Here is a 24,393-nt window from a genome sequence, read left to right as displayed (position 1 = left end):
ATTATCAGCTGTACACTCTTCAGCCTACTGCCTGCGTACTTCGACATGTAGGTTGCCATGGTCAGGGATCAAACCACCAACCCTTCGATCACTAGACGGAAGCTCTACCAACTGAGCCACAGCCACCCTGTCATTTAAAGTTACCTTTCCTATAAATCTTGTCCTTTTATTTAACAAACTAAATTAGCTTATGTTATTTATACTATTTGACAGCATGTCATTTCTGCATGTTGGTTGCAAACAAACTGCTGCATTCGACCGCTCGGTTAGCATTAGCTGATAATTAAAGTTGTTTTAATCACAAAAGGCTGAACTGTGCCTAACGGTCTGAATTACTTCCTGTTGCTAAACACATGCTGCTGTCAAAATAAGAGCACAGTGTGTTAATAGAATCCACCACATACTTTACGAGATAACTGTCAAAATAAGATGCCTTAAAATAAAATATACAAGAACCTTTATTCTTTATAATAATTGATTAAAATATGCAGATTCAGATCAGTGTATACAATGGAATAGTGGCATCAGTATCTGCGAGAGGCCACTAAATTTGGGCTTTTTATGGCTTTTTATTGCTCTCATTTAGCTCTCAAAGTGCACAAGATCCATGCATTTTACTGAAAACTAGTCACCAAGGTGAAATATCAATCATAGGTTTTATGTATGAGTGTTGCTTGGTCCTTTGTATCAAAATCGATTATTTTGTATGCCCATTCATCCACTCTGACCTCTACCACCACAGAGGGTGCTGCGCTATACAAAAATAGCATTACTCAATGCTTTGGTACTGAATCAGCTTAAATCATAGCTTGTTCGAAGCTGCTTGAAAAACCCTCACAAAAGGCTGAACTCACACAACCTTGTTTATGAGCCATCAAACTAAACCCTTCATAGATGGATAAATTCACTGAACCCTACAGACACTTTCACTTTTGTGGGCTGAACACACGGGCTCTCTGTCCCTGGAGGAACACAGGGCAACACTAATCACATCTACTGTAAAAAATCAGTTTGTGTTGGTGCAAATGATGAACGCTTCCGTCATCTGAAGGATTCAGGCTACATCAGCCCCAGGAGTCCTGTAATCCAACACGGTGCTATTCATTAGTGTTCTGCTGGGACCGCCTCACTTATCCTAACACTAAGAACACAGAATCTGCCCTGCGGGGTCCCTATCTCCAACAACTGCCATCCAGGGCTGCTGCAGCATGTAGTTTAAAAAAAATCATTTTAAAACTGGTCTTTATTTAATATCAATGAACACGCTCCAAGGTTCACAAAATACATTACACTAGCTGGCTGTATAACTCTGTATTTGATTGAAAGCAACAAGTTCATGCCCTCTCTTTCTGGGTCGTTGAAAGGCCTTCTGGGAAACCTAAGAAATCTGTAACTGAAGAAGTGCAAAGGTCAAGGCCAAGTGGATACGGCAAAACAGTACATTTTTACACTTCAACGCAAAATTACTCTTGGAATGAGCGGAACGTGATGGATTGACGTAAAAGGATCTGAGGGGACATAGGCGCCTGTCTGGAGGGTGAGAATAGAAGCTTGCAGTCTCCTGACCCTTGCCTTTGTGATCTTTGTCCACGTTTTTGTGTGAGCAACCCTCTTAGAGTTGTAATCCACAAGATTTCAGTTGTAGGTGATTTGGAAACACTTGTGGTTACCATGATAATAGTAAGTGCGGTTTAATACCACTGCAGACATTCCTTGGGTAGTTACTTTTTACAGCTGTTGCTCCTTCATTTTACCTGCAATATTTTAAACCGAACCACTGTTCAAAAAATGCGGCAAATGATCGAAACTATAACATTTCTGTTAAATGATGCTGATTAATGATGATTAAATGTGGAATATCAACAGTTGGAAATGTTAGCTTTACATTAGCAGTCACTAATGACAGCTCTGATTTGGTGGAGTGAACAATCAGACTGATGAGGTAGGCAGTTAAAGCCAGTGTGGTAATTGCAAAGTCTGCCACCTGTAAATACATTCAAAATAAATTTTATTTAAATTGTATAAAGAAAACCCTTTTATTTAATGAAAAAACGTCAACATTATTTCTTCATGAACAAAACACTGGCACAAGCTGTTCTCCTGATAAAGATATGTATTAGTGTACATGTAAAGGGTATAATTTCCAAAATGCTACACATTTTTGAGGCTGATCCCGATACTGATTTTAGAGGGAGAAAATGAATGGATAACTGATATGGTGTCTGATACAGTGATTTTTAAACTGAAATGAAAATAGACCTTTTTTATGTGGAATGTGCACAGATTTTACACCATTCAGCAAATGTATCCAGAGAGCTACTTTCTCAAACATAAAACTTTATTAAATAATATTTAACATTGTTGTAAATTATACAAACAGTGTATTACAATGTCAGCCAATTCTGTAAATAATAACTGATAAAAATAAATGATAAATAAGAACAAAATAAATAGCTATATAAACAGTGTTGATGTTCAGTGTCAGTCAAAAGTTTTAATTACGGCACATATGGAGCAGCATATACCCCTATAAAGGCCTTTGATAGGCCAATAACACTACTTTATTTCTCCTTAACCAGCTCAGCATGATCAACTCAGATGTTTTGGTATAATTGAATATCTTGTGTGTTTGCATTTTGCCAGGACTATCATCTTTTATTCATTGTTCTTCTAAGTCCAGATCCAAAGTCCTCTGCGGTGATAGGGATTTTAACATCCACCTGATTGACGAGTGAGAGCTATTGGCTCAACATGTTTTGCCATATTACATGTTTAGGAGTGGAGCTCTCATCGTAAATTATCCTCAGTGACGCCACTTGAGCGAAGCTCTCAGTCAGAGTATCAGGTGTCTGGCTGACACACATCCTCATTTGGCTTTTCATTTCGCTTCATTATTCCATCTCACACTGACAGCTGTGGAGTCATCCTCACTCATGCCAGTACACAGGGCAAAGTACAAATTGGGCTGTAGCCATATTTCTCTTCCATATTTATAAATGGAAACCAGTCCTTTACTCCACCACTTCCCTTGACTCGGGCTTTGAATAAAGGTGATACAAATGTGTGATGGGGAAATAGAGCATTGTTGGAAAACTGCATGTCTTTTGACCTTTCCTACATGAATAAAACATCCACATAAATGTCTTGTTGCCACCGCAGTCACCTAAACCTTTAATGTCAGGTCTCTGAAGCCTCCTGGGAAATGGGATGAAGCAGATAGAGTGCAGATGGGTGGAATAATACAGAGATTCAGCTGTGAGCTTCATGCATGGCCAGCCTGCAGCCATGAAGTCCCATCACTATCTGCTGTGCTCTTAGAGCTGAGCACCGGTGTCTCTTTGCTCCTGGCATCACGCCTGTACAGTCGTCTCATCACCTCATTTCACTGACTCACAGCTACTGTGTGTGTCTCTTTTGCTCTTAAACTGGCCTGTTTGACCCAAAATGTCATCGAAAACAAGTGGCCACGGTTTTATCTTTTCTGAAACCATGTCATGACCTACATGTGGAAAAGCTTCATAAATGGTTAAAAATGGCAGTTATTAACTTTTCACTTTCATAAATTAGTGCAGGCTCTCCTTATGGTACAGTGATGTATCCAAAAACATGTTACTCATGTTCTAAATTACCAACAAAACTCCATCCAATTGTTCTGTATGCAAGTCATTAATTTAAGGTAATCCTGTTCTTTTCCCCTAGCCCTAAATAAGGTTTTGCTGTCCAAACATAACCAAGTGTTTTTGGTGCCTAAAACTAACTGAGTAGTTCCATATCATAAAGTTACCATCGAATTCCAAATAGCGATAATCACGTTTAACAGTAACCCTTATTTTGTAGGATTTCATACGGACCATATTTCATGTGTTTTCGTGCAGAAATCATACAAAATTTGTTCATGAGAATATGTTGACTTGTTTTAACCCTTATTTGTTCAGTTTTATTTATTATTATTGTTGTGCAATAACCAAAGTCAAGTTCCTTGTATGTTTGCACATATTTGGCCAATAAAGCTGATTCTGACCCTGATTGACTAAAGAAAGATAGGAGGATACTTGATACAGCCCTGATCCCAAAAAAGTTGGGATGCTTTGTAAAACACAAATAGAATGCAAGATATTCCCGATTTTATATATACATAAAAAGTCTCCCAGTTTGAGCATTATATAGCTTGTCTTTGTACTGTTTTCAATTAAATGTAGGTTGCAGAGGATTTGCAAATCATTGCATTCTGTTTTATTATGATTTACAGCATCCTGACTTTTTTTAAATCAAGAGCTGTAAGCATGATTTTAAAGAAACCGTTCAGGCTCATGATGCAGTGCAAAGGAATCTTGTGCATTTTGATGCATACATTCCATACAGTGGTAACCTGTTTGTTACTGCTATTAGAAAGTATTGTTGGAAGCGTGTTTATGTCTTCAATACAGGAAGTAGAGAGATGAGAAGAAATGAAAGAGAGACAGATGCAGCCAGTGGCCCCTGGACTTCAACCCAGGACATTGCAGCTTAACCCCTTCACAGTGTGAGCTAGAGCCTTGATTAACTTTTTATCTGTTACATACATTTCTTGCAATTGCATCATTAAGACCAGGAGTTGGTGACACCTGACTGTTTTGTGTTATGTAATGAAAAGCTTAAGTTTATCAGTTTGAGCTGGTCAGAGCATCATATGTTTTGAAACATGAAGAAAAAGTGTGAGACAGGTTTTGCATATTTCATATTGTCGCATTTGTCCTCCGTCTTTGTGCCACTTCACTGAATCAACCTGCTCAGACACAGCGGTTGTGTGCAGGTGTAATCCATCACTGTATACTGTGAGTGCAGCTTCATTGTTTCAAAAAACTTTAACTTAAACAGTCACATCAGGATGCATCAGCTGACTGAAAGATGGACTCATCTAGTTTTTGGTTTCACTTTTGTTTTTCTGTCCTCAGCCAAGATGCAGTTAGAAGAAATAGGAGTAAATACATTTTGAAAGCTGTTTCAAATGCCTTTAATTTAGTTCTGATGCATAAAAGTCCATTCAAAATCCATTTCAATTGTGCATTTCCTTATTTTAAGCCAAAGAAATCTCCCGAATACATTTCCTTTTCAAATGTAAATTCAGTCTCTAATAAGCTCTCGAGAATCACATTGAAAAACAACAGGTGATGCTTTGGTTTATATGTGTGCATTTGTGTGTGTGTTGCGGTGGTTTGCCAAGGGCAAATTAGATTAAAATCCGTCACAGTGTGATGTTAATGAAGCCATTATTGACGCTACAAGGCCACAGTCAACTCCATTCACCACTCTTTCCCCTTTTGCTCACTTTCATTCATTTCTCTCATCAGTCTTTCCTCCTTTGTGCTGACATGAATGTAATCATCAAATACTCTGAAATTTATAGATGGCAGTCTGAATATCAGTGTAGTCACACACTCACACACTTCATGCTGGGAAACAAGGCATAAAAAACTCCTAAATCTGTTAGTGTGTTTCAGTTTTTTTCTGTCTATATTATTTTTCATTCAAGTCTCCCTCCGTTCTTCTTTCTTAAGTCCAAGCTGCATGTGTTCAGGTCAGTCAGGTCAGGCCATAATTGTCACTTTAAGATATATTGGTCTGGTTTTTGTCATTCCTGTCACAGTATGAGACAATTTAGGACTCATTCGCCCAAGACTCAAATTCTCATTTCCATTACTTACACACTCCAATTAATTTCCTGTTTTCCATTTCGTATAGCTCTTCTTTCTGCTCTCTGTAACCTTCAGAAGCAGGAAAGTGAGAAAATATATTTTTTAGAATCCGTCTCTTTTGGGAAAGAAGCAAAAGTGAGTATGAAGTACCACATTAAATCCCCCCGCGGCTGCATCTGTATCAGGGTTTGTTGAATATTCATTGATGCAGAAAATTTTTCAGATGATACAGAAGGGTTTTGTTTTCAGACTGGATGCGCTGCATTGCGTGTCTTCACGAGTTCAACACTTATTTTGGAGTGCATGCTGTCACACGTGCAGAGATTTTTCTGATGTTTTCATCCGGCTGCCATATACGATAAACAATAGGATTATGTTGTGTTCCTCTTGACGTAATGTAGGGGATGTGGTGGTAATTGCCCGTGACCTAAATGTGACTCTACACAGGGCTTTCATCTTTTTGAAAGATAGGTGTTTGGTTCATTCCTTGCACGGTGAAAGATCATAAAAGAGAGGATGTAATGTTTTATTCTCCTTTATTTATTCACAATGTTTATGTGCCAGTCCTTTTTACTATAAGTTTTAATGTTGTATGTCGTATTAGCATGTGACCTCTTCCCTATAGAGGCTAGAGGGCAGCTCTGCAACAGGCTTTGTCAGATTATATATGTTATGCCTGTCTGTGCCACATTTGACCCCACTGATCACATGAAATGTGCCATCTGGTTGTGCTTTAAGTGCTTTACTGTATATATGTTAATACCCACACATAGGCTTCATTTCTGACTGCAAAAAAATCTAACGCATTACTTTCATGTTCCAAACATTAACACTTGATGATGTTGTTGACATAAATAAACCATGCACAGTCAGGGAAAAATGATTAGACCATTGTTTTCTTCAATTTCTTAAGAGATAGAGTTCGTAAGAGTTTAATTTAAGAGCTGATATCTAGCCATTTTCCATGGTTTTCTTGATAATAACCAAAATCTTTATCAAGAAAACCATGGAAAATGTCTAGATATCAGCTCTTAAATTAAACAACTATGAACTATTTTTGTTGTTATCATTATATTTGTCCAAACAAATGTACATTTAGTTGTACCGGGCATTAAAATGAACAAGAAATTGAAGAAAACAAAGATGGTCTAATCATTTTTTTCATTAGTTGGCAGCAGGAGGAAGAGTGGAAGAGAGACATATAGAAAGTGAAAACCGAAAGAGGGACTTTAAAGGCACAGTATGTAATATCGCTCAGTCGAAACAATAACAAAAGACAGTCTTTGATGACGTCGTGAAGAAGCATGGGATCATGGGAGTTGTTGTCTTCATTGTAAACAAAATACTATTGCAGATGAAAATCTATCTGATGTGAACAAGTTATTCTATGAAAGTTTTTTTTATTCTATTAAAATTTTTTCTTTCTTTATTTTATATATATATATGTATATATATATATATATATATATTTTAAATTTATACATATATATATATTTTTATTTATTTATATATATATATAAAAAAATATATATATATAGTATATATAGTAGTATAGTAGTAGTATATATAGTAGTATATATGTATGTATTTTGTAATGTTTGTTATTCTTTTCCCATATAAATACATTTATTTCAATGATTGGCCTATTTTGTTTCATAGGCTATTTTAATTTAAGATATTTTTATTTAAATGTGCACTTCATGGAGCTTTGATTAAAAAAAAAAAATCTACTCCTGTTGTTATAATGTATTTATGTTCGCTTAAATAAACGGTTTCAATAAAACTACTTGTGACATGTCATATTTGGCTTTGACTTTGACTGAACATTTGCTCTCACTTTGCGATTAAATATCGGGATATATATTATATATTGATATTCAGCCTAAATATATCGGATATGACTTTTGGTCCATTTCGCCCAGCCCTATCTGGGGCCGGGTCGCAGGAGCAGCAAGCTAAGCAAGGCATTCCAGATCTCATTCTTTCTGTCGCTACCCAGAGCTCATGACCATCTGTGACCATAGAAATAGAAATATCATATCAATAAAATAGGTCTCTATTGGAGTACTGTGATCCAAATAGAAGAAATTATCACAAAAAACTGCACTGTGGCATAAAAATTGCTGTATCATTACTGAGTTTAGTTCTGTGATATTGTATGATTTATAATCTCCCTCTGGTGTATAAGATGGTGCTTCTCCGCGGTGAAGATTATATGACACCATTGAAAGGCGACCAATGAAATGCACTGTGACCTCGACTCTCGGTTTGAATATTGTTGGAAACATAATAATGCACATACACCAATTAACAGGATAAATGACATGGGACTAGTCTCTTTTTAAATGCAGAAATTTTTCCATATTATCCATTTAAGTAGATAGATGTTTAGATAGATAGATAGATAGATAGATAGATAGATAGATAGGTAGGTAGGTAGATAGATAGATAGATAGATAGATAGATAGATAGATAGATAGGTAGATAGTAGAAATTGCAGGATGAAGGGAGAATACTGCATCTATATATACAGTATATATGTATATGTGTGTATTATTGACTGGACTGTCCTTATGGAGCAGGAGAAGATGGCTAGAGAGGGACACAAAGCTTTTAGTGAATGTACAGTACTCACACAGACACACACACACACACACACACACATACACACTGAACTGTGACTTCATACATCATTGTATCCTCTGCTGTCCCTGAGTGAAAATCACTACCATGAAATGGATAGCTGTATCTGTGTGTGTGCTGAGAAAAATGATGTTAATGGTGCAAAAGTTCCCTCCTGCTACCTGTAAAGTGGTCTACTGTATAGTGATAACCAATTCTGGTACCCAGTGTGTGTGTTTCTATTAGCGAGACCAAAGGTTGGTGTTCTCTTTCTGCTACAACTCTGTGTGTGCTGCACACAAATCAGTTTCCACCTCTGAATAAATGCTTCAGTTCTGTGCCTGGAGATGGTATCAAGTCACTATATGAGCAGCAGCGGCTGAAAAAAAGCCCTAAACCGCCAATGACTCAGAATAAGATGGTTGTCGCTAGCTTTTGTCTGTTATAAATGTTGCCTTTGTTATCCAGGCTATCCTAAAATTGACTGTTTATAGACAGAAAACTCCTCAGCGGTCGTCTGTAATATGTGCAACACAGAACAGTGACATCACATATGAAAGGAAAAGCCTGTCGCTCATCACATGGCAAAATCCCAGCAGCTGGTCATGGTTTCATCTGTCAGTAAGTCACTTATTTGTTTGTTTTTAGAAATGCAAAATGACACTAATAACCTCTGTGTCATTCTCTCTCTACTGTAGTTGTGGCAGCAGAGCCGCTGGTCCGAGGCCTGAGGAAACTCCCTGAAGATATCGACTGGTCTTACACAGGTCTGTGTGAGCTGTTTGCTGTTTCTGATTTCTTTTGGCCATGGTAAAATATATTTGACTGCCATGTGTGTTGTGACATGAGCAGTCTGCCACAAAGACAGAGATTTAAAGTGGAGGTGTTTTCTTTTTTTGGGACCAGAAAGACATTTTTTGTGTGTTTGTGAGTGTGTAAAAGGTTGCAACAAGCCTATATATAGAGAAAAAAATCCATAATACAATAACTATCAATAATAAAAATCAATTGAAAAACAGTGCTAGAATCCAATCCTATCCACTTTATTTATATAGCACATTTATAGCAAACACAGGGTTTTCAAAGTGCTGCACAAAAACACAATAAATAGATAACACAATAAAAGCACAATAAAAAAGATAAGTAGACAATAAAACACTAAAATACAATATTTACATTTAGTCATTTAGCAGACGCTTTTATCCAAAGCGACTTACAGGAAGAAAAAAGCAAACAAACAAGGTATAGTGCAGTAAGAGCCATTAGTGCATCAATAAGTGCTAGTGACAATTTGATAAAATAGAATAAAATAAAATAAATAAAATGCACTACCCGCACAAAATAAAATATGCATGTTCACACATAAATTCATAAAAAATATTTCATAGTAGTAACAAGTTTAATGTTGAAAAAAATAATAATTCTGAAAAATAAAAATAATCACACTTAGAGAGCGCAGACCTCCATCAAGGCCATGCCCCATCTCAGTGTTAATGAAAAAGAATAATAATTTGTGTATCTGCCCCGGGATTTCCGATCTTCTCTCCAGAATTGAATAGGTTTTCCTTGGCCCATGCTATGTCCTTCCACCAAGTGCCATGGAAATTGGGCCAATAGATTTTCTGTAATCCTGCTAAAAATAGACGAACAAACTGAATCAAAACATATTCAAGGCAATAAGCAATAATGTCTATACACCTGCAAACAAACAGGATCTGTTTCTCTAAGTTCTTAGATGGCTCAATTGATCGTAAAGTCCCAAAGAATTTCTCACTGCTTACCTTTAAAAATCACACAGACTATCTCCTAAACAGACTGTACAAGGGATATTTCCATCACACTGTTAAATGTCAGTCTCAATATCACATAAATGAAAGAACTATGTCTCCTGTGAGACAGCCTTGATCTGCCTCGGACCATATGGTTACACGACATCAGCTAACTCAGCACCAAGCACCCGCTGAGCTAAGCTGGGCTCCAACAGAAACAAAGAGTGGACACAGACAGAACGTAATGGTCCCAGAGGGACAGATTAGCTTCTTAATGGTCGGCGAGGACTCAGGGGGAATGATCAGGCTCAACAGGTCACCAGTGAGCTAAATGGAGAGCTATTAAACCTATTAACCTGCACCCCAAAGGGATTGCTGATGATAATTGACACTTTTATTGAAGCTCATATTCAGTCACCAGGTCAGCCTCTTGTACAAGCCATTCTCTCCAGCCATTAATTGACCAACCATCTTGAACAGGACTGCACAAACGATTTAATGGTGTTAATAACAGTGTTGCTGTCGAGTCTCCAATTCTTCAGTCTAAGTCGAGTTCTAAGATTGCCTCAAGTTCTCCATTGTGGCAGCTTCAGAGAGTTAATATAGAATTAAAACATAATGACACACTGTCACCATTAAAGGGAGTTTATTTAGTTCTTCCAAAATCAACCAGCGCATCCAAAATCCACCAAAATCCACAACCTAAAAGACCAAAATCATCTTTTATAATGTGGTTTTTCCATTTCTTTATATGCATTGTTGAGAAAATCATTTTTAAATATTCTTGAGTTCGAGTCCGAGTCACTGTGCACCTGCATGCACGAGTCCAAGTCTGAGTCATCAGAGTGCGAGTGTGAGTCAAGTCAAGTGTCCTTAAAATTGCGCTCCAATCCAGGACCCAAGTACTCCATCCCTGGTTAATAATCAAAAACATACTGATTTTTCAGATATAACTACTTCTCAGGAATATTTTTTTCCCCTTAGACAAGCAGCATGACGAAGTGCTAATAATCTATTCTCTATTGAGCACTGGATGTTTGGCGTTTTTTTATCTGGTCGCCAAGAGCTGAAAAATTGTCAATTTTGGGTAACTTCTTGTTTCTGTAAATTATAACCCATCTGTCCAATGACAGCAGAGGAGACAACACAAACACCAACTGTCACGCTAAAAGTGCTGAACATAGATAACGAAGCAAAAATGAATCCTGCTGTTCTCTGATTATCCAGGTCTTTATTAAATAGACCGTTGAGAAAGTCATTTATTAAATGGTACCGACATTTTTACTTCCGCTGATATTCTGTATAAAAGCTGCTCAGCTAAAAAAAAAAAAAATAGACCACCTCCAAAGCACTCTAAAGTGCTCCCGGCTGGGCATTTTCAGACGAGCGCCTTGGGTTTCCAGCTGCGAAAAAATGCCTTTGTGGACACACGTCTATATGGACATTTCTGACATTTTCTGGTGTTTGGATCTGTTCTTTGAGCTCCACTACTCAGCTGCTTAAAGCCTGCATAGGCACTGCTAATGCCACTCTGTCACTCAAATACCGTACGTGACACTATTTTGAAGAGCTAAAATGAAAAAAGGAAATTATATCTGAGTTGCAGAGCCAACATGCACTTGAGGATTTTTAAGCTTTCACTTCATGTCGTTTAGCAAAAAGTGTTTGAATATAAGGTGAACATGAAGTATGTATTTACCCGAATTTAAAAAAAAAAAGAAAAAGAGAAGTCCTTATACAGGCCAATGACTGCAAAGCTTTTGCTGATTTAGTATTTTTTAGTGTTGATTTTGGCAGCCCCTTTATAAGAAATGAGGCAGTGATGCTATGGAAACACTACTGCCTTTGAGGAAAGATCTTGATCTAGCCAGTGCATGCATTTGTTTTGGAAGTGAGTGAAAGAAAGGCACAACTTATGTTTGTTACTGTTTTTCTTTTTCAAAAACAGCTGTTTGCAGGATGCGCAACAATGAGGTCATGTACTGGAGGCCCTGAGAACTCTCAGTGCTGCGACTTAAGAAAACACATGCAAATGCAAATACACAAAACACAAGCAAATTGAGAAAACATCTTCATCAATTTAACAACACAAGAGCAGCATTTAGAAAGCGCACTGTAAAGACCACAACACAACAGAAGTGTTATTTCAAGATAATGAGATATATATATATACATATATATACATATATATATATATATATATATATATATATATATATATATATATATATGTATATATATGCACCCAAATTCGCCTTTAACACCATAAGATCACCTTTTTATCGCTCTTCATAACTTTCATATAATGTGAATGTTTTTTAAACAAGAATAAGAGCAGAAATGCTCGTCTGTATTTCATTGAACTGCTCTCACTAAAAGCAAAATTCTATATACATTTTTTAAAAGTGTTTAAAGTGCTTCACTGAGCTCAAATTGAACATTTCAAAGTAAAACATGAAACAAAAAAAAAGCAAAAAGAAAACAAACATATTTCTACATTTAGAATAAGTGAAAAGCAAATCGTAATAGAAGCTTTTTTCCCTCCACGTTATAACATGAAAATATCGTTATCATGAAATAACCTGATAATATCACATGCATGTCCAGACGCGTGCATCACTTTTAAGTGTCCTCTGGAAACACTTCTGTTGTGTTGTGGTCTTGCAGTGCGTTTTCTAAATGCTGCGCTTGTGTTGTCAAATTGATGAAGATGTTTTCTCAATTTGCTTGTATTTTCTGTATTTGCATGTGTTTTCTTAAGTTGCAGCGCTGTGAGCTCTCAGGGCCACCGTACATGTATCTGTAAGATTAATACCTTTCATATGACAATATTGAAACAAAGTAAACTTTATTTTAGCCATCGACCTCATATGTCTTAAAATGTATTTAAAAATAAAATAGACACATTTCATACTTGTCTAGGGGGAAGAAAGAAAATTAAGTAATGATTTGGAATCCTTTCAAATCTCACAACTCTCTCTCTATCTGTTTGGATGAACGACAAAGGCCAATGTTTCTGCCCACACATCACGCATCACTGTCCGTTTCAGCTTTTTTTTTGTTCCTCAGTCAATTATTTTCTTTTTGACTTCGCAGATCCTGCCCCAGTAACAGTCAATAATTACACAATATAAAGTCACAAAAACAATTCTGCCTCCTTTTAACTCACTAATGAACTACTCACAGTAGAACTTTGCCTTGGAAAATGTAAACACAGGCTCTTTTGGTCTGATGTTGGTTCCCAGAATCAGACCAGGAGACAGGCATTAACAATAACTGTATAGAAATAGTTAAATCTAATCATTGATGGTCTTGTTTGCTAATGTATGTCTTATAGAGGAATTAGTGTTAAGTCATAACCAGTTAAAAACTCATTTTAGTTGCTTTAATGTTAAATGATGAAGCTTTAATGGTAGATGAATCATACATATTGTATTGTTTATGCAAGTGCCAAAATAAATATTATAGTCCCTGTTTTCTCAGCTGCTTGTTCCCAACAGCTGAACACAATATTTTTGTAAAATACATAATGTTAGTTCATAAACTAGATAATGAAATATAAAACACCTAACAGAAAATATTGCAACACATCAATCCACATGAACAAAGGCAACCACATAAACTTATTAAAATGATTTCCATTGAAATCAACTTGGCACACAGTTTAATATGAAACCAGGTCATGAGACATGCTTTATCAGTGCAATGACTCAAACCAGATTCACACACACGCAACCAGAACAGCCGTGAGATTTTGTTTATCCGACTTGTTTCTATTCATATTTGTCAAAGCAGCATGAATATCAATAGATGCACATGTATTTCCATCTTGCAGATTGTATCCTTCCCCTCTGTCAAATCTTTACAATCAATTCTCCGTCACATACACCGTGTTTGACAAAGTATAATAGGTTTTTTTAGCGTGATACACTGAATGGTCATGACTGATGAAAAGCCTGTCTGCAATAGAAATGAAGAGACGCCCTTTCTTTTCCCTCCTTTTCACTTCCTTTTGTAATCTTGCTTTGTCTCTTGATCTTTCTTCCTTTTCTTTCTACTCCATACCTCTCATTTTCCTCTCTGTTGGGTTTTGAAGTTCATCACTCAGTGGCAGTTCATTTGGATTCACTATTACTGTAGATGTGCACGTGTGTGCATGTGTGTGCACGTCCACGGTGTTGTTTTTCTGACCAGCTCTGTTTCTAGCCTTGTGCAGTGCACTGAGACGTGAGTAACAGCATTAACATGTGAAAGAATCGCACTTCATTGTGAGGCACTGTGCACAGCTTTTTAGTTGGGTCAGAAGTAGGGAGGGAGTGTACAAAAGGAAATAAAAGAAAGAGGGGGCGAGTGAGAGAGTGACTGATTGAGAGGAGGGTTGAAGAAAAATAAGGAGGAAAGGCAATGGAGGAAAGTTTAAAGGGACAGTTCACCCCAAATAGACAATATATATTTGTCTTTTACCTGTAATGCTTTTTATTAATCTAGATTGCAACCATAGATATACTTCCTCTCAATTATAATGTTATTATATAGGACTTTGAATGTGGTGCTCAAAACGCAATAAAAGTACATTTGCAAAACAGCAATGTGAAGCACTTCAGGTAAGAGAGAATTTGTATTTTTGTTTTGTTGTTACATCTTTTTTTAATGAGTTTTTTTTTATCAACCAAAGCATGAAAAGCTTTACAGTTCTAGGTATCTAAAGAACAGTTGCAGACATATATTTTTATCTGAATGTAGACTTACAAGTCAAGCATTTTTCTCCCAAGTTCTGTGTTTTGTCATCCATTATGGGCTAACAAATAATAGTTTTGCAAATAAGAGACTAAATAAAATGAAGATACTACACAAAGTCAAGTCTTCTGTAAAGCTAATTATGAAAATCTGAGAAATACAAAGGGGGTGTTAAAATAGAATTTTCAATTAACCTTCTATCTGTATTAAGCAACTGTAATGAGCTGCGTAGTGTAAATTAGTGTTTGTAACCATAAGCAGGTCTGTCCTGCAACATGTCTTTTCTGGGGGAAAAAGCTACAGCACTTCCAACATCGGCTCAGATCGGTTCCTCTCATGGCGTCTTAGGGCAATATGTTTATTTCCAAAAAATTAAAAACAGATCATTATGTAATACCTCTTAGGGAATTATACCCTAACACCCGTTGGGATGCAGTAGCACATGCAAACTGTAGCAGCAGCTAGCTTTCCTCATAGTGCATTCACTTTCAGCATGGTAATTGCCCAGATAATTATCATGGTTCTGTGTAAATGTCAACTCCATGCCATTGCTCCGTGTTCATTGCATTGCAGTGTTTCTCTCAAAAAAATTCATTAGTCCAGCACATTCCTATCCTTCTTCCTCTTATTATGTTTTTGCTCCTGCTCCAGACACAGCTGACCAAGAAGCAGAGTAAATGTTCTCACATTGTTTGTAGTGATACATTTTTCTCTGTGAGAAAATATACCGAACAAGCAAACTCATCAGCTGATTCAGATCAGAAAAAAAATCAAACCACAGGTGTGAAAGTGACCTTACAGGAAGACTAAGAGGCTCTTTGTCGACTGGTGAGCATATTATCTTTGGTGACTTGTGGGCAGAACAATACAATACTGACATATTGTCACTTTATTAGTCACTTACGGTGAATAGGCTATCATTTATAAAATGATAAATACTGAAAAATAATACTCGGACGACACTGCTATTGTGGCGTGTATCAGGAATGGACATGAATCTGAATATAGGGATCTGATAAAAGCCTTCACTGACTGGAGTAACAAGAACTATCTCCTACTGAACACCTCAAAGAGGTTATGATCATAGATTTCCACAGGTTCAAGCCCCCCTTCAGCCAGTGAATACCTGTGGGGTGGAAATGGAGGTGGTGCCAAGTTCTAAATGTCTAGGTGTCTACCTGGATAATAAGTTGACTGGTCCCTAAACACTGACGCTCTCTACAAAAAGGGGCAGAGCCGCCTCTTTTTCTTTGGGAAGGCTCAGATCTCTTGACATCTGTAGAAAGATGCTGCAGATGTTTTATCAGTCTGTGGTGGTAGTGTGTTGTTTTATGCTGCAGTCTGCTGGGGAGGTAGCATCAGACACAGAGATGCAAGGCGGTTAGACAGACTGGTCTAAAGAGCTGGTTCTGTGGTTGGAGCCAGGTTGGACCATAGACTGTATATAAATAATGGACATAGTCACCGTGACGTCACCCATTGGTTTGTGGACTGCCAATTTGAGGCATTGAGATCGGCGTTACACTCGTCGCCATCTTGTGTCGCCATCTTGTGTCGCCATCTTGTTTCCGATGCGGGGAGCAGACCATATCTGAACTGTGGAGGAGCGAGAGGGATCTGATCACTGACTACAGCCTCTCTACACCTCAACCTGACTGAGAGAAGCCGCTGCAAATTCATGTTAGCATTAACTGGAGCATTAACTGGGATGTTAGTTTTGGCTAGCAAAAAACAAAAACAAAACTAAAAGTCACTTACCTCAGAAAACTGACCAGCGACTCCTCGGAGTGTCTGTTAGTCCAACCAAACGCTGAACAAGACATTTTTACTAAACAAAACGTTCAAATAAACTGTCATTAAGTGAAAATACAGTGAAAGGGTCAAAGTTATGAGACCAAACCGGTAAATGTCCTTTTTTATATCTATATAACGTTATATATAACTTTATTGACACGTTGTCGTGGATACGCATTGTTTTGCTTCCTTCCTGATGACGGCTCGCCTTGTCAGTGACCTGTAGCCATTGAAATTAATGGACAGAAATCTTTCTGCAGCCAAACTTAGCACTCCCCCACTTCCTGGTTTGCCTCCCTGCTCAGACCCGGAGGTTGCTGCCTGGGTTGGACACACTGGAGGAGGTGGTGGAGAGATGCACTGTAAAGATGTTAGAGGCCACCATGAAATACCCAGATCATCTGCTACACAAAACCTTTATGGACCAAACAAACAGCAGTGGACGGCTCCTCTCTCTCTGTTGCAGGACGGAGAGATTCAAAAGATCCTTCTCTCCTACAGCCATCAGACTGTCTCATTCTTCAAGAGCTACCAGACTAACTTACCCTCGGAATAAATAAAATAATTTTGAATTTGAATTTAGAGTTATGATTCTGGTCAAACAACAAAGTTTAATATTCACTCTCTTTTTAGCTCTTTTTTGGTTTCCACCAACTCCTGAAGGAAATTCCAGTCTCCTTTAGCTGCTGATGCTCAATAGTGTTCACCAGTCTGTTCCTAACTTCGTCTGTTGGCTGTTAAAGTATAAAGAAATAAAATAGTTTATTCCGCTGACAGCGGCAGCCTGCTGTGCTACAAATAAACAAGAACCATGAGACTGAATGAAAACAGTCCAATTGTGGTCTGTAAAACTGAAACAATGAGCTGAAAGGCACTAAAACCCTGTATATCTGAGAGGAACTGCAGATGGTGAATTGAGTTTGCTTTTTTTTTTTTTTTGCTTTTTAATCATATTAAACATAGTATCAGAATGTTTATACTTGCTCATAATCTAACTAGATGAAGCACAGATGGGATTTTTCCTTTCCATTTATATTTTCAGTTGGTAAATGTTATCAGTGCCAGCTTGGTTACTTTGTCTTTTTACTGAGTCTAAATTAAAAATCTTGGTAGCTTTCAAAGCTGTTTAATAAACCTGCAGGTGCACTGTGTATGTCTGTGCATGAAAGCAGCCCTGCTCCTCCTCCTCCATGTTGTTCCCGTCATTCCTCTCTGCTTTCTCTCCAAGGGGTTCCTGGGATCCTCCTGCCTGGAAGACACCCCCCAGGGCCCCATCTGTTATGTGTGTATGTGTGCATGCGATTGTTTGTGTGTAACTGTGCGCTCTGATAACCCATGGTTTATCTTTTCCAGGAAAATGCAATGGAATGCAATATATTTTTCAAAGAAATATTTCTGTTGAAATATCACAACAAAACTATAAGTTTTGAAATCTCATAGAGATATTATACTGCTGCTACACATTATTATAATTGTATTGAAACAAAATTATATATCAACATAAACTAGGATAAACAAATCTGCAACGCCAGCAAAAGAGAACAAAATGCGATTCAAAATGTTGAATTCATGGCTGATTAAATTGAGTATTTCTTGTGTTTTTTCTGTACCTCTGTTTTGGTGTCTCTGCCTCCCTCTCCCTCTCCTCTGTGTGTCTCTTCTCTTCTTGATCCAACTCAGTCTTACCCAGGGGCGATGCAGGCTTCAATACTCCCCTGGTGCTTTGTCTGGGGAATACACACACACTCACACACAGATTTTAAATATGAATACTTCTTCCTGTCCACATAGGTTCCTAACATTTTGTCCTGAAACCATTTCTTTATGTTCTGATTATGTTCACATTAAGAGTCAGATCACGCTCCTGGTTAACTAGTGCTGCAGTTTCCAAGAAAACACCATGTATCTATGCTCCATTAGTACAGCTGAATCAGTAGGATTAGACTAATACAGACAGCATGGGAGGCTGTGTGATGGCTCCATCTTCCCAAACCCCAAAAGATTTCTTCATGTAAAATTTACACTCATCGAGGCAATGCTAATTTCGGGATCAGTGTGCAGGGGTGTAAAAAGTTAACATTCATTTTACATTCATAGATTCACTGGTATGTAAATATTAAAAACAACATTAGCATTGCATGGGGAGAGACAAAAACACAGCTACCTCATTTATATATTTGAGGCCACTGTGCTGATGATGTGTGAGTACCAGTTCAGATGGCAACAACAAAAAATGCAGGGTTGTCCAGCAATGAGTTGAACCTGGTTTAGGGTTGGGCGAAGTGTTAAAATTTTCCAACCGCCAATGGCCGAAATATTTGTGCAGGTATGTGTGTGCCCAACCAGGTCTCTTGGCTTTGTCTTAAACTCACAAACTTTCAAGAATGAAAATATTCTCACACCTGTTTTCCTTATTAAACAGACCTTGAAAGAAATTAAATACTGTATTTCTTCAAATAGTAGCCGGGGCTTCTATTAATAAAAAATCAGTTTGGAACCCGGCTTATAATAGGGGCAGGCTATTATTTGAAGGAGGCTTTTATTAAAAAAAGAAAATCAGAGCAGCTCTGACCGGCACTTTTTAGAGTGTTTGACACAGCGCATTGTAGCCAGGTACCTGGATGTCAGCCATGTTGGAAGTACTCCGATGTAAACAATGAACAGCACGCTGAATGTTCATTTTAAGCAGGATTTAAAATGTCTAAACTACTAAAAAGCCCAGAAGAACATGCATAAACGGCTCGACTTTACAGAGAATGACTAGGACAGTGGGAGAAACAACCATATTTACCTACAGTACTAACTCGTGTGGTGAAACTTCAAAATACAGGTGTTGTGTGGAAATCTGTTACCCGTCAAATGATGTTTCCTGAATGGTGTTCTCCGTAGCTTCACCTCCGCGGTTGGAGTTAGGATTTAAGTTTAAGGTTAGGCCTTGTAGAGATAACTGTTTGGGGTTAAGGTAAACTTGGGGTCATGTTAACAACTTAAAGGAGGACTGGTTGGGGTCAGGGGTCAGGTTGGTGCAGGTTAAGGTAAGGGGGACACATATCGACGGGGGAACAGACTTTGACAAAACACCGGTAAGACACCTGGCTTATAAAAGAGGCCGGCTTTTATTTACAAAAAATTGTTTTTACACGTGGTTACTAAATGAGGCCGGTCATTAATAGGGGCCCGGCTTTAAATTGAGGAAATACGGTAAAACAACGTCAAAGTCTTTTTACTTTTCCTGGTTTAGTCAAAAAAAAAAGACTTAAAGGGATAGTTCGGGATTTTGGACATTAAGTTGTACGAAATGCTTGCCAATAGTGTCGTGGATGCAAAGCTATTAGCTTACTTTCCGAGCTCCAGTGTCAGAGTTCTGGCTTTTCCGATTGTAGAATAGATAGTTCCAGGAAGCTGGCAGGGTCACGAAACGACAAGGTTTTATTCCACAAAACTACGTGTACACTAAGAGGTAATCCATTCCCACAATGGTCCAGCTGGCCTGTACACTGTACTGGCTGCAGCGTGTAGTGATTGTATTTACTGGCTTTTTCAAGAAACAAAATGCTGCCAAGTGAAGTTTGTTTCTGATGTGTTCGAGGAACATTGTTTTGTGGTGGAGTCGGGTGACCTTTTGTGTACAGATAGCTTTGTTTTTCCATGCTGTCTCTCTGAGGTGCCAGCTGCTTCCTCAGAGGCAGACCAATAAATTAGCAAAATGTTATGACAAAAATCTGCCCTGCAAAAAACAACCAGTGAGTCCGGCCAGTCACCATATTATTCGTCCATTTGCCCAACCCTAACTTGCCTCAACTCTTGCAGCATCACTCGTCAGCCCACTGTGGACTCAAATCATAGAATCACAGATTCCTGGTAGAAATTCTTTGTAACATGAATGACCTAATTCTACTGTTTACCTCACAATTGAGAGACACAGTATGAAATAGGCTGTGATTTGTAAAATCCTTTACTCTGCCGTGCTGTGTTTTGGTGTCTGATAAGCCTTCAAACGTATGGATTTATCACTCAAGCTGTTCTTTCTGGATCATGTTATATCTTCTCAGCTGTACCTAAAGCAACATACCTCCTCCCACACAGCCCCATGAGATTTATTTTTGACACAGTGCTATTTCTATTTTACACATTTATGAAAGCCTGCTGAAGTATGTCACCTATGTGATGAAAGCACTGAAACCAACTACCCTTACCATATGCACATGGTATGAAAAATACTTACAGGAAATTAACATAATCCTGACAGTGAGAACATAAAAATATTGGAAATATGTGACTAAACCTGCCTGCCTGCTACAAAAATGTGTAGCTTGAAGCTGCACTAAAGTATATTCTTAAATTGGTATATAAAAAATTACTACTGCCTTCAGCTTTACTTGTACTTCTACTACTTTTGTAATTGGCTTTCGTTTGAAAAATTATTAAGCCTCTGGGTTACAGTGTAGCCAGTGCATATCCTGTCCATTTAACAACATTATTGGTACTTTTTGTAAGTCATTTAAGGCGATATGGGGTAAAAAGTGGCTACTGGGAAAGCTTCAAGCCACGCCCTCTCAATTGGCCGCTCACTCGGCAGTCTTCAAGAGGGATTTACAAGCCAAGGAGGTGACGCATGGTTTTAGATTGGAGCATAATCACTTAGCGACAGTTGCGACAGCGTGCACAACAACTTTAGCCGCCGTTGCTGACTGTGCACGGCGTCCGCCGCTGATCACAAACAAACAGGCATGCTGACTGTACACAAAGTGCCCGCCGCTGATCGCAAAAAAACCCAAAAAACGGGCATGCTAACTGTACTCAAAGTGTCTGCTGTCGATCGTAAACAAACAGGCATGCTAACTGTACACAAAGTGTCCGCCGTTGATCATAAACCAGGTCCAGACAGCATTCTGGCTAATCTCCCCCTAAAAATGGTCTCCCTTCAAAAACTACAATAGCCTATAGGTTGTTTGTAAAGGCAGCAAAATAGGACTCATATTTATGTTTTAGACTGTCCTCCGCCACCATCTTGCAGACGTAGTAGTAGTGAGTGGCTCACATTTTGTGAATCCCGTAGTTTACATAACTTATGGTAGTCATGTCACCCTCGTAACTACTTTCGACATGTACGTGCATTTATTTACTGTTTAAACTGTCCTGTATAGTGCTAAATATAGAGACAGATATAGTGGTTTTTGCCCTAAACCTAGGTCAGTGGTTTTGTAGCCTAAATTCCCTAAAACTGCAGCCTTTTCTACAACCGCGAGTATGTGTATGTATAATGACATGTGTGCTATCTTTAGAACGATCCACTCTGTACCGTGAGCCGCGAAACGCTCATATGAGTCATTATGGGTTGTATTGACAAATTACCTATTCTGTCGTTTAGGTTGAAGATCTTGTTGGGTTTTTTACACGTCAAGTTGATTCTTGTGCTGTTTAGTGAAGCGTTTTCTGCGTAACCGGATCTACGTTCACGTTCAACTCTGCAAGTCTGTCTGTGTTCCTGTTTCACCCCACGCAGAATCCCCTCACACACATAAATCAGTCAATACAAAAATTGTTGATGTCTTCCCATGAAGCTGAGATGAAAACCATTAAACCATTTATTCATTAAATCAGCACATTTCTGCTGTCAGCCAGCCTGGTGAAGGCAGGTAAGCCAGCTGCTGTCCACTGCAGTGACTGCCTCCACGGTGAGTGAGGGGAAGCTCACAGACAGACCGGGAGCCCTGATTAATTAATCTTACAGCGGGATAATTGTGTGATTTCAACAGCTGTCTATGCAGATTATGCTTCACTTAATGTGAAGGGATATGGCTACAGCGTGGATTGCACCTATAGAACGTATACGTGCCCCTTGTGTCTCGGTCCCAGTGGGGATTCCCAGTAAGGCTACAAATGGAAATCAGTTTGCTTCTGATACCAAAATCATGCCCCGTTGCATACAGATTTTGCATTGATATATATCTGTTTTTAGAGATATGCATATTGTCTTTTATAATCCATTAAAAAACAACTAGTCTTCTTCCTGTAGTGGGTATGATGCAGTGGGTTTCATTACATAATATTTGAGGAATTTATCAGGAATAGTCTGTTGAAAGCCCTTTCACCTGACTTGATTTGAATTCTTGTAAATAGGCATTATCATGTCTTTGTTGCTTTTATAATCACAGTTTTAATTAGAGGGTTTTATTGTCCCCTCGGTTGTTGTAGAGGCTTTCTACTATGACAAGAAGAGAAGCCTTGATCCCAGTTTTCTGTGCGTCTCTCAACCAGCTAGCTGTTCGTCTTCTCTTATCTCATGTGTCTGTTGTCTCTTTTTTCTGTGTACATGCATGTGCTCACCACCCACTATGTTCTCAACTGCTCTCTTAGTCACCAAATACTTGGGGCTGGCTTCTCTTCTGCTCCAGTTGTTGCTCAGTCTGTGTGGCTGCTCCTGGAGCCTTGTGGGAGACATGAGGTAATGATGCAGAGGTGTGTATGTGTGTTCCTTTTATTCACCAACTCACGCTCTTTGTCCCCCATTTTCTCTCCTTGTTCCTTGTTTGCACCAGTATGTGGCTGGGTTAATGAGTTCAGTGGCTGCCATTTGTGCACTTTGGCGACCCAACAAGGACACGAGAGGTAATGTGTGACTTGAGTATCCAAAAATCATGCTAAAAGCTCATGTTTACCAACCCGTTTAGTCTAATCTGTCTTTCGTTACAGTTAATGGTTGGCAGATTGGGTTGCTAGTAGGGCTGCACGATTATGGCTAAAATGATAATCATGATTATTTTGATCAATATTGTAATCATGATTATTCATCATGTTAGGGAAAACATCTGTATTTCTATTTCACTACTTTTAAACAAACAATAGGAACAGTTTTTAGAACAGTGTCTGGTGCTTGTTGTAAACAAACGGAGATCGCTAAGTGAACACCTCCTGCAGCAGCAGCACATACACACTGTACTGCTACAGAGCTAACTGTTAGCCTATTAGCAATTTGCAGACTGGACGCTAAGGGGTTAACATCCCCTCAGGCTCTGCAGCTGGGAAAGACTGTACCGCGGCTCGTTAAGAAGAGTAAGAAGAAGTCTCCAATAAAGGCGGCAATATCCGTGCCTGAGGATGGAGGCCACCAGGAAGTGCATAAGGCCTGCAATTCACCGAAAATTCCAGTAGAGGGTGCTAAGTTTGGCTGCAAAAGAAATCTGCCCATTCATTTCAGTGCTAAATTTGAAAACTTCTCACTTGATTTATTACCTCAGAAAATTACCTTCTTCACGACAATTTGATGTCAATAGTTCTAATAATGGCCCCATTTAGAAGAAAATAGAAGATAAAGAATCGTATGATTTGGGGCGTTTCTAGCTTTGATTGACAGGTCACTGACAAGGCGAGCCATCACCGGGAGAGAAGCAGAGCAATACGTATCCACGGCAACGTGTCAATAAAGTTATATATAACGTTATATAGATAGAAAAGAGGACGTTTACCGATTTGGTCTCATAACTTTGACCCTTTCACACTGTATTTTCACTTAATGACAGTTTATTTGAACGTTTTGTTCAGTAAAAATGTCTTGTTCAGTGTTTGGTTGGACTAACAGATGCTCCAAGGAGTCGCTGCTCAGTTTTCTGAGGTAAGAAAGATACATTTTGTTTTTGTTTTTTTGCTAGCCAAAACTAACATCCCAGTTAATGCTCCAATTAATGCTATCATGAATTAGCAGCGGCTTCTCTCAGTCGGGTTGCCGGTGTAGAGAGGCTGTAGTCAGTGTCGTCAGATCCCTCGCGCTCCGCGACAGTCTAATTATGGTCTGC

General features: G+C 38.4%; 1 protein-coding gene across 3 annotated transcripts in view; it reads left to right on the top strand.

Annotated features, from left to right (window-relative positions):
* Nucleotides 1-24,393, top strand: part of ptprz1b (protein tyrosine phosphatase receptor type Z1b) — a 94,880-nt gene that overhangs the window by 17,658 nt on the left and 52,829 nt on the right. For all 3 annotated transcript variants that reach the window (XM_059325500.1, XM_059325499.1, XM_059325498.1), the window contains exon 2: nt 8,996-9,064. In XM_059325500.1, coding sequence (XP_059181483.1) covers nt 8,996-9,064 — 69 coding nt within the window. The remainder of the gene's footprint in view (nt 1-8,995; nt 9,065-24,393) is intronic.

Source organism: Centropristis striata, chromosome 22 (genome assembly GCF_030273125.1).
Source record: "Centropristis striata isolate RG_2023a ecotype Rhode Island chromosome 22, C.striata_1.0, whole genome shotgun sequence".
Classification (NCBI taxonomy): Eukaryota; Metazoa; Chordata; class Actinopteri; order Perciformes; family Serranidae; genus Centropristis; species Centropristis striata.
The sequence above is the reverse complement of the archived record's forward strand: the minus strand, read 5'-3'. Positions and strand labels throughout refer to the sequence as shown.